This window comes from Scylla paramamosain, chromosome 40 (genome assembly GCF_035594125.1).
Source record: "Scylla paramamosain isolate STU-SP2022 chromosome 40, ASM3559412v1, whole genome shotgun sequence".
Taxonomy (NCBI): Eukaryota; Metazoa; Arthropoda; class Malacostraca; order Decapoda; family Portunidae; genus Scylla; species Scylla paramamosain.
The window spans coordinates 6,886,355-6,900,202 of record NC_087190.1 but is presented as its reverse complement, the minus strand read 5'-3'; the positions used below and the strand labels follow the sequence as shown (position 1 = coordinate 6,900,202).

The 13,848-nt window shown below is 44.7% G+C and overlaps 2 protein-coding genes across 2 annotated transcripts; one reads left to right on the top strand and one right to left on the bottom strand.

Annotated features, from left to right (window-relative positions):
- Positions 1–5,909: 5,909 nt before the first annotated feature.
- Positions 5,910–6,311, top strand: LOC135092605 (uncharacterized). The gene has a single exon (XM_063991211.1). The coding sequence runs from the start codon at positions 5,910–5,912 to the stop codon at positions 6,309–6,311; it is 402 nt and encodes a 133-aa protein (XP_063847281.1).
- Positions 6,312–6,890: 579 nt separating this feature from the next.
- On the bottom strand, positions 6,891–10,533 carry LOC135092604 (uncharacterized). Its single transcript, XM_063991210.1, has 6 exons — positions 10,482–10,533; positions 9,521–9,711; positions 8,263–8,571; positions 7,827–8,116; positions 7,555–7,716; positions 6,891–7,434 (listed from the first exon to the last, which is right to left on the bottom strand). The coding sequence occupies exons 1-6, from the start codon at positions 10,531–10,533 to the stop codon at positions 6,891–6,893; spliced, it is 1,548 nt and encodes a 515-aa protein (XP_063847280.1).
- Positions 10,534–13,848: the final 3,315 nt, after the last annotated feature.

The window sequence follows — 13,848 nt, the reverse complement described above, 5'->3', positions numbered from 1 at the left end:
GTTGATGAGGTGTTGCTGTATTTACTAGTTGTGTTTGCCTAGTTGTGTTTAACTAGTTGCGTTTACCTAGTTGTGTTTGTCTAGTTGTGCTTACCTAGTTGTGTTTGTCTATTTGTGTTTACCTAGTTGCGTTTACCTAGTTGTGTTTACCTAGTTGTGTTTGTTTAGTTGTGTTTGCCTGGTTGTGTTTGTCTAGTTGTGTTTGCCTGGTTGTGTTTGTCTAATTGTGTTTGCCTGGTTGTGTTTACCTAGTTGTGTTTGCCTGGTTGTTTGTCTAGTTGTGTTTGCCTGGTTGTGTTTGCCTGGTTGTGTTTGCCTGGTTGTGTTTACCTAGTTGTGTTTGCCTGGTTGTGTTTGCCTGGTTGTGTTTGCCTGGTTGTGTTTACCTAGTTGTGTTTGCCTGGTTGTGTTTGCCTGGTTGTGTTTGCCTGGTTGTGTTTGCCTGGTTGTGTTTGCCTGGTTGTGTTTGCCTGGTTGTGTTTGCCTGGTTGTCTTTACCTAGTTCTGGAATATGTTTTGATGCTTTCATTTCACTATTTTGCACTTATAGAGTATTGTCATCTAAGAGCAAACTAGCACAACATCGTAACCACATCTTCACTTAAGTCATTCCAGATGTCTGTAGTTCAGTGTGGGCAGCTGTGTTTCTTGATGTCACCAGAACACGCCATCCCTTTCCAGTCACTACCTCCTGTACTTACCCTTCATCCCTTTCTTTATACACCAGCACCACCACCACCTCCTTCTGCAGTTATTCCTTGATCCCTTTCTGATCAGCACCACCGTCACCCCTTCCTGCAGGCACTGGGTGGGTCTGGCGCTGCTCCTCCCCCAGCTGGAGTGTTCCCTGCGGTGCCTCTTTGCGTGGATCAATGAGGTGTCTTCGCGGGTGCTCACTGCCCAACACACAGCTCTCTACACCACCCTCGACTACGCCTTTGATGCTCGTGTGGCTGGAGGAGGAGCAGGAGGCGCAGAAGGAGGAGGAGGTGGAGGAAGGGTACAAATAGAAGAACGATGAGAAGAAAATGAAATGATTGAAGGTATGTTTCAAGTTATGGCTTTTCTGGTATTGTGGTGGTAATGGTAGTAGCAACAATAGTAGTAGTAGTAGTAGTAGTAGTAGTAGTAGTAGTAGTAGTAGTAGTAGCAGTAGCAGGAAGAGGAGGAGGAGGAGGAGAAGGTTGTGAGATTAAAAATAAACAGGAGATAGAGATGAAAAAGAAGGGGAACAAATAGTAATCTATGTATCCATATAGCAGGTCGCCAAATAATGATTAAATAATAATAATTATTATTATTATCATCATCATCATCATCATCATCATCATCATCATCATCACCATCATCATCATCATCATCATCATTATTATATGTTAATTCCAAAAAGGAACAAGAAAAGACGATGCTGATGAAACAGAAGAGGCAGAAATAAAGGACCATAAACACAAAAGAAGAGGAAAGAGAGAAGATGAATTGAAGCCTGAACAGGAAACAAAAGACTGGTACCAACCATCACCCATCACCACCACCGCCGCCACCACCATCACCAAGGAGGAGGAGGAAAACAGGGATGGTGAGTATAACAAGGAGGAAGAGCACAAGGATGGTGAATATAACAAGGTACTTCCAATACTAGGCAGGGAGATAACAGAGGCTTTATTCGATCTCCTGAACTTCTCCCAGGGGCTGAGAGTGAGACAGAGTGAGTCACGGCGAGGCAGACCCGGGGAGTGTGTCACCATCCGCTGCCATCTTTGTCTCTTTACTAATCCTAATACGTAAAAATGAAAACCATGATAGTGTGATACATAGAGACAGTAGTGGTAAGTGTAGTGGTAGAAACTGTTGTACCAACCCCGAGATAGCGTTTGAGAGTTCCAATAAGGGTATGGAAACTATAAAACATCCTATTCTTCCTCATCCACCTCTCATCTCATCTACTCTCCAATCGCAGGAGACAGAAAATGCATTGCAGGTTCTTAGAAAGTGGATAAGTGGATACAGGAGTCACTACCACCCTATCTCTCTCCTCCACGCGGCCCTCCTCTCCTCCCCCTCCTGGATGGGTGGAAGGAGTGGAAGAGAGTGGAGAGAAGTGAGATGGATTATGTGGAGTGGGAGAAACAGGTGGAGGTGTTGGTGGAAGAGATGGATAGACTGTATGAAAGAGCGGAAGAGGACAAAGGCAAGAGTAATGAGGAGTTAGAAGCGGGAGATAGGAAGGGAAATAAAGGAAGAACTGATAAAGAGGTGGATAGTGAGAATGGAGTAGAAAAGAAAGGAAATGAAGGAAGTGAAAGGACAGAAAACAAAGAAGACAAACCCAAAATAAGAGAAAATCTAAGTTACCACCTCTTTCACGCACACCATCATCCCATTAACAAAAACCACGGAATTGATAGCAAAAATACATAATTTAACCTTCCAAGTCCTTCACAGACACAAATCTGAGCTGGAAGTGGTCTCAGTATCGCGAAGAATGACCACTAACATCAACGACAGCCTCAGGAACACATAGGATAGTCTCTCCTTCAAACACACACAGTTTAGAGAAAAGAAAAATGAGGGCTACACGAAGGGAGACTTACAAAACACAACTCAATGCGGTGCCTGTGGTGGTGTGGACTTGCTACCTCTCACTCCAGGCTGTCTCTCCACGATGTTCCGGAGATGAGGAGAGAGTTTTTCCAGTCTCATGCGAGTCCTGAAGGGGGTACTCAAAACTATGGAGAATTTAGCGTCACACACAGACCCATAGATAAATCATTGGGTTGAGGCTGTTTGTCTATCAAGAGAGAATGTTGCTTTTATCTTGAAGCATTTTGGTTATCTTGAGGCATTCTGTTATATGATTCTTTAAGCTTGTTTTACTTTCTGACTCGCCTTAGTTAAGTTTATCTTTACGTGTCTGAAAAGAGCAGGGCTTTTTTTATTATTTTTTTTTTTTTCTATCAATTAAGAATGTTGAATTTATTTTGTAGTATTTGGGGTGTAGTGTTTATGTTCCTCTCTTTTATTTGTTCAAGCTTGTTTTCTTTCTTGACTTAGTTAGTTTAGTTTAGAGTTGCGTGTTTGTGTGAAGAACAGTTTTTCTGTCTATCAGTGGAGAATGTTGCCTTTATCTTGAGGCATTTGGGGCGTGGTGCTTGTGTCCTCAGCTGTTTCATGATTTTAAGCTTGTTTTACTTCCTGGCTTAGTTTTGTTAACTTTGCCTGTCCGTGGCTGTATGAAAAGCAGTTTTCTTTCGTGAACCCTGATGTGTCTGTCTTTGCTTTGAGACATTTGGGGTGTGTTGCTTGTGTCCTAAGTTGTTTCGTGGTTTTAAGTTTGTTTTCCTTCCTGACTCGCTGTAGTTAAGATAAGCTGTGCGTGTCTGGCCCACATTCAGCTCTCTCACCACAACAATTTTTAAAAGCCACATAAATAATTAGCCGGGTTCTCAAAACAGTTTCTTTTAATGATAAAGTAAAAGTCTTGTTAATCTGTCACTAGAACCATAACTACATCTTTAAAAAACCATGTAACTTACTAAATATTCAGAAACACTCTACTCTCTCATCATGACTATTTTTAAAGGCCACAGAGATGATTAGCCGGTTTCTCAAGACTGTTTCTCTTAATAATAATGTAGAAATCTTGTTAATCTGTCACTAGCACTGTATAAACACTCAAAAACCAGTGTGCCTTCATCTGCCTCGAGTCTTTTGAAAGTAGTGGAGGTGCGGAGCGGAAGTGTTTCAGAATACAGTCCTTTGTGAAGAGCAGTTTTTCGTGAATGAGACTTTTATAGTTTGAAATGTGAAAGAAAATAAAAGAAAAAAACTTATGATCCTGGTTATCATATCTTAATGAAGTTTACCTTGCGTCTTGTTTTATCCCAGCGGTCTTCAACCTTTCCCCGCGCTGCACACAGAGCCAGGTGCTGATACGGGCGAGGTACACCACCACTATGTCAAGGTGGAACTAATGACTGCTGAATGCGCCGCAGGAGCGAGTCTTGCCAGCTCATATAGTCACCTAAAAAAAGTTGGTGACAGTCTCTTGGCAGCTGAATGCCCTTCCACCACTCGTTCTACACATGAGATTTAATTATCGGCAGGGTGAAAGCTTCTGACCGGGAGGAAGATGTGGCGGGGAAAGAGTTAAAGTGAAGGGAGTAGGGGGGCCAGGGGGGGCAGAGGGCGTGTGTATTTGATGAATTATTGTAGGCAAGATCCAACCAGACTCGCTGGATCTTGATTGTACTGCAGGTATAAAAAAGAACAATGCACTTTATGATAATGATTATTATTCTGCTTACATTTATTATTTTAGTAGTTATGATATTAATAAGAATAACAATAATACTTAGAATGGACACAAACTGAACGAAATTTCTCTCTCTCTCTCTCTCTCTCTCTCTCTCTCTCTCTCTCTCTCTCTCTCTCTCTCTCTCTCTCTCTCTCTCTCTTCAGATATGTACAGGAGGGAGAGATAGAATGAAAAGCGACAAAAGGAAGGAGAAAGAGGAGAACGGCAGGGATGAGTGAGGTTGTCACAGACTGCTGCTGTATTTATAATGATTTATATTATGAATGCCCGCTGTCCTACACACACACACACACACACACACACACACACACACACACATAGACTGTCGCTAGGATGGTGAATTTGTAAGGGGTGGTTTGCTGGGCGGTGACTTACAACGATATTTGTTTGACATGTGAAAAAAAAAAAAAAATGAAAGCACACACAAGTCCTCGGCCTCCCCTGGTCCCCCTACCCCCTCCTCTTTAACTCCTCCCCCGCCGCCCTCCCTCCCCGCCGGAAGCTTTCTTTCTGCTGGTAGGTAAATCCTGCGTGAATAACAAGCGAGTGCTTTAAGGGTGTAGTGGTGTGTTGTGGTGGTGGTGGTAGTGGTGAAGCACGTGTGCCAGTCACCACGCAACACAGGGGAGGGTTCCCACAGGCGGCTCCACACACAAGCTCCTTAATCTCATCTACTGCTGTTTGCACGCCATGATTGCTACTCCCACAACAGTCCACAATACTTAATTTTATCTTATTATCGTTGTGAATGTAAATGTTTACATTAAAATCGACAGTAGTTATTCTTATTGAACTTTTGGTACGGCATGAACACAGGGAGGGAAATACTGTGTTCAAATATATCTTCTTTACCCTGAGGTGTGTTGAGGTTCCCATGGCCCAGTGGACAGAGTGACGGTCTCGAGGACCTTGAGTGTTGGACGCAAGCGTTCAAATCCCTCTTAAGAACTTAAAACAAAAAATAATGATAAAAATAAATAAATAAAATTATCTGCTAAGAATATACTTAATATAATATTAATAAATATTATTGGACGCCATAAAAAAAATAATATATATTATATTATGATAAATGTTTAATATGAATTAACGTAACCAGAAGATGCGGAAGTAGACCAAGTTTACCAACAAATGTGTTGGGTGCTCGTGATGAACTTTAAGATTGCGTGAGGGAAGCGTGGGTACAAAACACACAGTATGGTGAAGGAGCTGCCCAGGGGGGAACTGCCATCCCCACCCGTTGTCCCACCCTGTAAACTACAAAGATCACCAAACGGACTCACTCAAGTAGGTTAGGAGTAGGAAAGGTTACCATAGAATAGGATAGGAGTGGCTGGGATTCGATGGGAGAGGAGAGGCTGGGATTGGAATGCAGAGGACTGTCTGGGATTGGCTAGGAGAGGAGAGGCTGGGAACGGCTGGGAGAGGAGTAATTGGGAATGGCTGGGAGAGAAGTGGCTGGGATTGGCTGGGAATGGGTGGGAGAGGAGTAGCTAGGAGAGAAGTGGCTGTGAGAAGAGTGGCTGGGAATAGCTGGGAGAGAAGTGTCTAGGAGAGGAGTAGCTGGGAATGGCTGGGATAGGAGCGGCTGAAAATGGCCGCGAGAGGAGTGGCTGGGAGGGGTGTAGCTTGGAATGGCTGGAAGAGATTGAGAGAGGAATGGTTGGGTTCGGCTGGGAGAAGCTGGAGTGCCTGGGAGAAACTGGGAGAGGAGTGGCAGGGATTGGCTGGGAGAGGCTGGAATGGCTGGGGGAGGAGTGGCTGGGAGAGACTGGGCGAGGAGTGTTTATCAATGGCTATGAGAGGAGAGGCTGAGAATGGCTGGGAGAGGAGTAACTGGGAATGGTTGAAAGAGGAGTGGCCGGGAATGGCTGGGAGAGGAGTGGCTAAGAGAAGGGTGGCTGGGAATGGCAGGGAGAGGAGTTGCTGCGAGTGGCTAAGAATGGCTGGGATAGAAGTGTCTGTGAATGGCTGGGAGAGGAGTGGCTGGGAATAGCTGAGAGAGGAGTGGCTGGGAATGACTGGAAGAGGAGTGGCTAGGAGAGGGTTAGCTAGTAATGGCTGGGAGAGGAATGGCTAGGAGAGGGGTAGCTGGGAGAGGAGTGGCTGGGAATAGCTGAGAGAGGAGTGGCTGGGAGAGAAGCGGCTGGGAATGGCTGGGAGAGGAGTGGCTGGGAATGGCTGGGAGGGGAGTAACTGGGAATTGCTGGGAATGGCTAGGAGAGGATTAGCTGGAAGGGGAGTGGCTGAGAATGGCTGGAAATGGCTGGGAGAGAAAAGCCTGGAAATGGCTGGGAGAGTATTGGTTGTCATTGGCTGGGAGAGGCTAGGAGGGGTCTAGCTGTGGGAGGAGTGGGTGGAAATGACTGGGAGAGGAATGGCTGTGAATGGCTCTGAGAGAAGTGGCTGGAAATGGATTTGAGACGAGTGGCTGTGAATGGCTGGGAACGACTGGGAGAGGAGTGGCTGGGAATGGCTGAGGGAGCAGAGTCTGGGAATGGCTGGAGGAGGAGCAGCTAGGAATGCTGGGAATAGCTGGGACAGGTGTAACAGCGAATAGCTGAAAGAGGAATGGCTAGTAGAGGGATGGCTGGCAATAGCTGGGAGAGGAATGGCTGGGAGAGGAGTGGCTGGGAATGGCTGGGATTGGCTCGAAGAGGCTGGGAGATGTGTTGCTGGGAATGACTGCATGGGAGAGGACTGCCGGGGAGATAAGTAACTGGGAATGGCTGGGAAAGTAGTGGCTGGGATTGGCTATGAATGGCTGGGAAAGGAGTGGCTGGGAATGGTTGGGAGAGGAGTGGCTAAGAGAGGCTGGGAATGGTTGGGGGAAGAATGGCTGGGAGGGGCAGGGAGGGGAGTGGCTGGGAATGGCTGGAGTAGAAGTGTCTGGGAGAGGAGTGGTTAGCAATGGCTGGGAGAGGAGTGGCTGGGAATGGCTGTGAGAGGAATGGCTGGCATTGGCTGGAAGAGGAGTAACAAGGAATGGCTGGGAGAGGAGCGACTGGGAGAGGCTGGGAATGGCTGTGGGAGGAGTGGCTGGGAATGGAGCGGCTGGGGATGGCTGGGGGAGGAGAGGCTGGGAGGGGACTGGCTGAGAATGACTGGGGGTGAAGGAGCTGGGATAGACCGGGAGAGGAGTGGCTGTGAATGGCTGGAAATAGCTGGGAGAAGAGTGGCTTGGAATGACTGGGAAAGGAGTGGCGGGGAATGGCTGGGAATAGCTGGGAGATTAGTACTTGGGAATAGCTGAAAGGGGTGTAGCTGGGAATGTCTGGGAGAGGAGTGACTGGGAATAGCTGAATCTTGAGTGGCTGGGAATGGCTGAGATGGGAATGGCTGGGAATAGCTGGGAGAGAAGCTGGGAGTGGCTAGGAGAGGCTGGGAATGGCTGGGAGAGCCTGGGAAAAGGTGGGGGGAGAAGAGGCTGGGAGAGAAGTGGCTGTGAATGGCTTTGTATGGCTGGGAGAGGCTGGGAGGGGTGTGGTTGAAAATTGATGGGGAGGATCACCTTTGTGTGTCCGGGGTAGGAGTGGCTTTGAGAGGCAGGGAGGGCAGTGGGTGGAAATGGCTGGGGGAGATGGGGATGGGAGAGACTGTGAGGGCATTGGTTAGGAATGGCTGGGAGAGGAGTGGCTGGGAATGGCTGTTAGGGGAGTGTCTGGAATTGGCTGCGAGAGGAGTATCTGGTAATGGTTGGGAGAGGAATGGCTGGTAACGGCTGGGAGGACAGTGTCTGGGAATGGCTGGCGGAGGAGTGGCTGGGAGAGAAGTGGCTGGGAAAGGAATGGCTGGGAATGACTGGGGGATGAGTAGCTGTAAATGACTGACAGATTAGTGGCTGGGAAAGGAATGGCTGTGAATGACTGGGGGATGAGTAGCTGGGAATGACTGACAGATTAGTGGCTGGGAGAGAAGTGGCTGGGAAAGGAATGGCTGGGAATGACTGGGGGATGAGTAGCTGGGAATAACTGGGGGATTAGTGGCTGGGAGAGAAGTGGCTGGGAAAGGAGTGGCTGGGAATGACTAGGGAAGGAGTTGCTGGGAATGGCTGAGGGAGAAGTAGCTGGGAGAGACTGGGAGAGGAGTGGCTGGGAATGGCTGTTAGGGGAGTGTCTGGAATTGACTGGGAGAGGAGTAACTGGTAATGGTTGAGAGAGGAATGGCTGGTAATTGCTGGGAGGGCTGTGTCTGGGAATGGCTGGGGGAGGAGTGGTTGGGAATGGAATGGCTGGGAATGACTGGGAGAGGAGTGGCTAGGAATGGGTGGGAGAGGAGTGGTTATAGGAATGGCTTGGAGAGGAATGGCTCCTCTCCCAGCCACTTCCAGTCACTCTTCTCGCAGCCATTTTTAGCCTCTCCTCTTCCAGCCATTCCCAGCCACTCCTTTCCCTGCCATTCACAGTCACTTTTCCCCCAACCATTCCTAGCCACTCCCATCCCAGCCTCTCCCTGCCATTGCCAGCCACTCCTCGCCCAGCAATTCCTAGCCACCCCTTTCCAAGCCACTCCTCTCCCAGCTATTCCCAGCTACTCCTTTCCCAGCCATTCACAGCCAATCCTTTTCCAGCCATTCACAGCCACTCCTCTCCCATCCATTCCCAGCCATTCACAGTCACTCACTTCATCAATTCTTCTTTGCACTGTACTGTTACTTAATGGCAAATCTTTAAGAACAGAGTGAGAATTTTTCTTCATAACACTTTCTATAACTTTAATAGCTGGGATTATGATACCCTCACCAATAGTGTGTGCCTTTCCTTTCTTTGCTTTCATGAGGGAGATGTTATATGAAGCTCTTAAACCTCCTTCAGTATCACCACTGACGGGTGCTTTGAAAAAAGTCTTGATATTTGATCGACTTTTGAGTTTTCTTTCAGTGTCTTGAAATAGTCAAGGTCTTTGTTTTTCTTATCACAGTGAACCGTTTCAAGGTGGTGCTTCATCTTTGCAGGCTTCATGGCATCATTACTGAAAGTCTTTTCACACAAGTGACACAATGGCATGGTGTCATTGGTTAATGAAGTAATGAATCCATATTTCAAATATTTCTGAGAATACTGACGCCATTTCTTCTCAGCAGCAACGACAGCCATTGTGTTTGTTACACACAGTTTTCAATGCGTCACAATAATCAGTTCGCGGACCACACTTACGGGAGCTGAGCGTGCGCTGAACTAATGTGTGCGAGACAGCGAGAGAGACATAGGCGGGGTGGGGTGGGGTGGGGTGGGGGGATACGTTCACTGGCTCAGTACGGGACAGAGACAAGAATGCATCCTGTACAGACCCTAGTACAGACAGTAGAGCTGGGAGACACAATGAGGGGGAGGGATTGGTTGAAGGTAGTGTTGCCAGCACTGCTGAAATTTCTGAAGATTCACTGACAATTTGACCTATAGTTTGAATTCAAGAAATTATTATAATTAAAAATAATAGTAATAATTATGTCTGGTATTCTTCAGATTTTTGCAAATTATTTTTGAGAATTTCTAATGAGAGGTTTCAACGGTCCCTTAGACCCCAGCAGTAAATATTCATCGATCCCTTGGTTATTCATTGACCTCCTTTTGACCCCCTAATTATTCATTGACCCCATTTTGACCCACTGATTATTCATTAACCCCCTTTAACCCCCTGGTTATTCATTGACCCACTTTTGATCTTCTTGGTTATTCATTGACCCCCTTTCAACACCCTAATTATTCATTGACCCCTTGGATGGTCCCATCAACCCCTGAGGATCGATATTGACCACTTTGAGAACCCCTGCTGTATGTGCTGGTGCTGGTGGTGGTGGTGGTGGTGGTTCCCTGTAAATCATTAAAAGGGGATGTTTTTTTTACTTATTTCTGTTGTTTTATTGTTTCTTTGTTGTTGTTATCCTATGTGTGATTATGGATTTTCTTTTTATATGTGTGTGTGTGTGTGTGTGTGTGTGTGTGTGTGTGTGTGTGTGTGTGTGTGTGTGTAGATGGCTCTCCTACAGTGCTGTCATCAAGAGGATGCTGGAACAATGGGGTGCTCTGCAGCTCTTTTTCACAGACTTACACAATCAGCAGAGTAAGAGCTATTCACACGCACTAAAGAATGCTTATGAACTATTGCATATTCCTTTTGTTAGACTATATTATTTGTTCCTTGAATCAGTGTTGCCCAGATTCACCCACTTTAACCTTCATTTTCAAAGTGAAAGAGTTGTGATAAATGCACGTCATAGTCAAGTTTGTAGTCTGTACAAGGATATACTGTTGACGTTCATGAAGAGAGACAGTGTGATGAAGCAACCGCTCGGTAATAATGAACCAAGAAATAAGCGTGAATGGACTTACTTACTTAGGAGCTTCTGTGCCTGAAAGAGTAACGAGTACTCCTGATCTGTATAAGGATAGAGACGAAATGACTGAATTCCAGAAGAGATGCAGATCTTTCCTTGTCACAGCTGCAGAACAGATCAAGAAGAGACTTGATTTTGAGGACCCAGTTCTCTCAATACTGTCAATCTTGGAGCCAGCCTACGTCCTGGGTAAGAAAGAAGTAAACGAATCTAGTCTGGTTACTCAGGCAGTTCATCTTCCACACATAATTGGTGGAGATGATGCCACACTGCAGCAACTGGATGACGAATGGAGGAAGCTTGAGTTTGAAGATCTCCCAGAAAACATCATGAGTGGGGGGAAGGAAATGGAAAAATAAAAGATAAAGCTCCTGATTTGTTTTGGGGTGAGATAAGGCTGATTCTGGATAGTGAGGGATGCTCTAAGTGCAAGTGAGTGTCTGCCTTTGCGCTAGCATGCCTTTCATTGCCCCATATAAATGCAGATTGCAAAAGATGTTTTTGGGACATAAACAGAATGAGAACTGAAGACAGAAACAAACTCAAAACAGAATCAGTAAGAGACATTTTTTTAGCAAAACAATCTGTAACAAGCAAAGGAAACCGTAAGTGCACCTCATCCCAGCCATCCAGAATCATGATAAGGAGCATCACTTCCCAAGGGCTATATCCAACTGGTGTAGAAAGTGACCCAAACTCTCCAAAAATCCACGGTGACTCAGCCATTGACCTACAAAATGGTGAGTATATGATAGCGTCTCGTAACATGCAATGCTTCTCAGAACTTATATCAAATGCCTAACAAAAAAATTATTGGTGTCTAGTGTTCCAATGGTATATTTTGTGATATTTTGCAGAACTGAGAAAAAATAGGTGAATCTTGGTGTATGATAATCTAGCACAAAATACGATAATTTTTATGGGTGTGTACGATAATTTCGGGACAAATCTGGGAACACTGGTCATTCACGGCCAAGTTGCGCTCAGACAAAGATGAGCAGGAAGGTAACCGAGGTAAATACTTTTAATTTTGTAGTAAAAATTGATTGTCATATTGCCAAGTTGATTGCATGTATTGTTAATGAATACTGTAATATGTTGAAAGTTTCATATCAGTACATAATGTTATTTTATAGGAAATTTAGACTAAGAACTTGTTCGCATTTGTTACAGTCATGCCTACCTCATCAATAAATGTTAGAAAATGTGTGTGTGAGAGAGAGAGAGAGAGAGAGAGAGAGAGAGAGAGAGAGAGAGAGAGAGAGAGAGAGAGAGAGAGAGAGAGAGAGAGAGAGAGAGAGAGAGAGAGAGAAAGAGAGAGCTGCCTTTCCTCGACCCTACGATGATGTGTGCAATCAGTAAAATGGATTACCTAAGAGCTAATGAAGACCTGCTGGTGCAGCTACAAAGATTAGACAAATAAAAGAAATTAGACAAATAAAAATATTAGACAAATAAACATTGAAACTTATGTAGAATCTAGAACTTCTAGTAATATTGATAGAATCGCCTACTTAAACAAGTATACAACTGGTGAAGCAAAGGATGCTATTAAAATGTTAATGTACCTTAACTGATGCTGACTATGGGCAGGCAAATAAAATTTTTAGGAAGAGATTTGGAAACAAAAGTATCATAGCTGATGCTTACACAAGAAAGTTAATGAATTGGCCACCAGTCTCTAAGCATAATGGTCTGGCCTTAACAGTATTCTTGGATTTTTTGAAGTGCTGTCTAGCTGCAATAAAACACTCTTCTCACTTGTAATTTCTGGACGACCCTAGGGAGCAGAGAAAGGTACTAATCAAACTCCCTGATCATATGGTTCATGACTGGAGAAAACAAGTGATGACATACGAGTATCTCGACACTAACAGTAACAGCAGCATTCCTAGTAGTGATGATGAGCACCAAACACCCTTTGAAATGTTATGTAAATTTACCCAGAAGGAAGCGAAAGGAGCAAGCAATCCCTTTGTTTCCTGGGATTCAGTAAATAGGGAAGTAAATAACTGGAACAAAACTGAAACAAGCAGCCAAATGGAAACCAAGGGAATCAAACACCATGACAAAGAATAGAGGGAGCAGAACTTTCATGGCTATATCAATTGAAGAAAAACCAATGTGTTCATTCCAAAGTAAATTGAATGTACTCGTACAAGCCAACAAGATTGCAAGGAATTTGCCAAACTTGATAGTAATACCAGGTACACATTTGCTAAAGAAAGATGGTTATGTACAGGGTGTTTAAAAGTGGGTCAGAAAGGGAAAAATTGTAGAAGAAGGAAATTATGTAAAGTATGTCAGAGATACCATCCCACAGCTCTTCACAATGGTGACATGACGAGAACTGAGAGCCAAAGGGTGCCAGAACAAGCAACTCAGCCTAAAAGTGATAACAAATCCACAGTAGTAGTAGCAAATAAGGTCAAATTGACAGAATCAGTGACACATGACATGCACACCATGACAGTTCCTGTATGGTTACATCATGTTAATAATGAATAGAATAAAATTTTAGTGCATGGATTGCTGGATGAGCAGTCTGATGCTTCATTCATCAAGGAAAGTACACTGGATAAATTGGAAGTCAGCAGCCCACCAATGTCACTTAATATTCACACAATAAGTGGAAAACAAATCACTGATTCTATAAAGTTCATGGACTTAAAGTGAGAGGTAATAATGAAGAAGTGGAAATATCAATCACTTCAGCACATTCAACAGAAAACATTTCAGCTAGATAAAGTCAGATGCCAAGGCCCAAGACTGCTTGTAACTGGACCCACTTGAAGGCGATCTCTGACAAACTAATGAAATATGACCCAAATGTTGACATATGACTCCTCATTGTTCTTGATTGTGCAGAAGCCATTATGGCAGAAGAGCAAATAGCAGGTGATAGTAAGAAGCATCCCTATGCATGTAGGACAGAGCTATGTTGGGGGATCATTGATAGAATCTCTCCTCATACAAGTCCAGTGGAGGATACAATGGTAGTCTGCAGAACAGTGACACAAGAAGTAGAAATTAATGAAGAAAAGAGCATTAATTTCTTAGTGGTTCCTACTAAAACCAGAGATGATTAATCCTTTTCATGTGAGGGATATGTTTGAATTTGACTTCGGTGATGGAAAGTCAGGTGACAATCCATTATCATATGAAGATAAAAGGTTTGTGAGTAAGATGGAAGAAG

Excerpts from the sequence above, each read along its gene's own strand:
- LOC135092605 (XM_063991211.1), top strand. The coding sequence starts at position 5,910 with ATGGCCGCGAGAGGAGTGGCTGGGAGGGGTGTAGCTTGGAATGGCTGG.
- LOC135092604 (XM_063991210.1), bottom strand. The coding sequence starts at position 10,533 with ATGACGTGCATTTATCACAACTCTTTCACTTTGAAAATGAAGGTTAAA. Across the intron at positions 9,712-10,481 it reads GAAAATGAAGGTTAAAGTGG|GTCAAATTGTCAGTGAATCT; the intron begins GTGAATCTGGGC and ends TTCAAACTATAG. Across the intron at positions 7,435-7,554 it reads CCCCTTTCAGCTATTCCCAA|CTCCTTCACCCCCAGTCATT; the intron begins GTACTAATCTCC and ends GGTCTATCCCAG.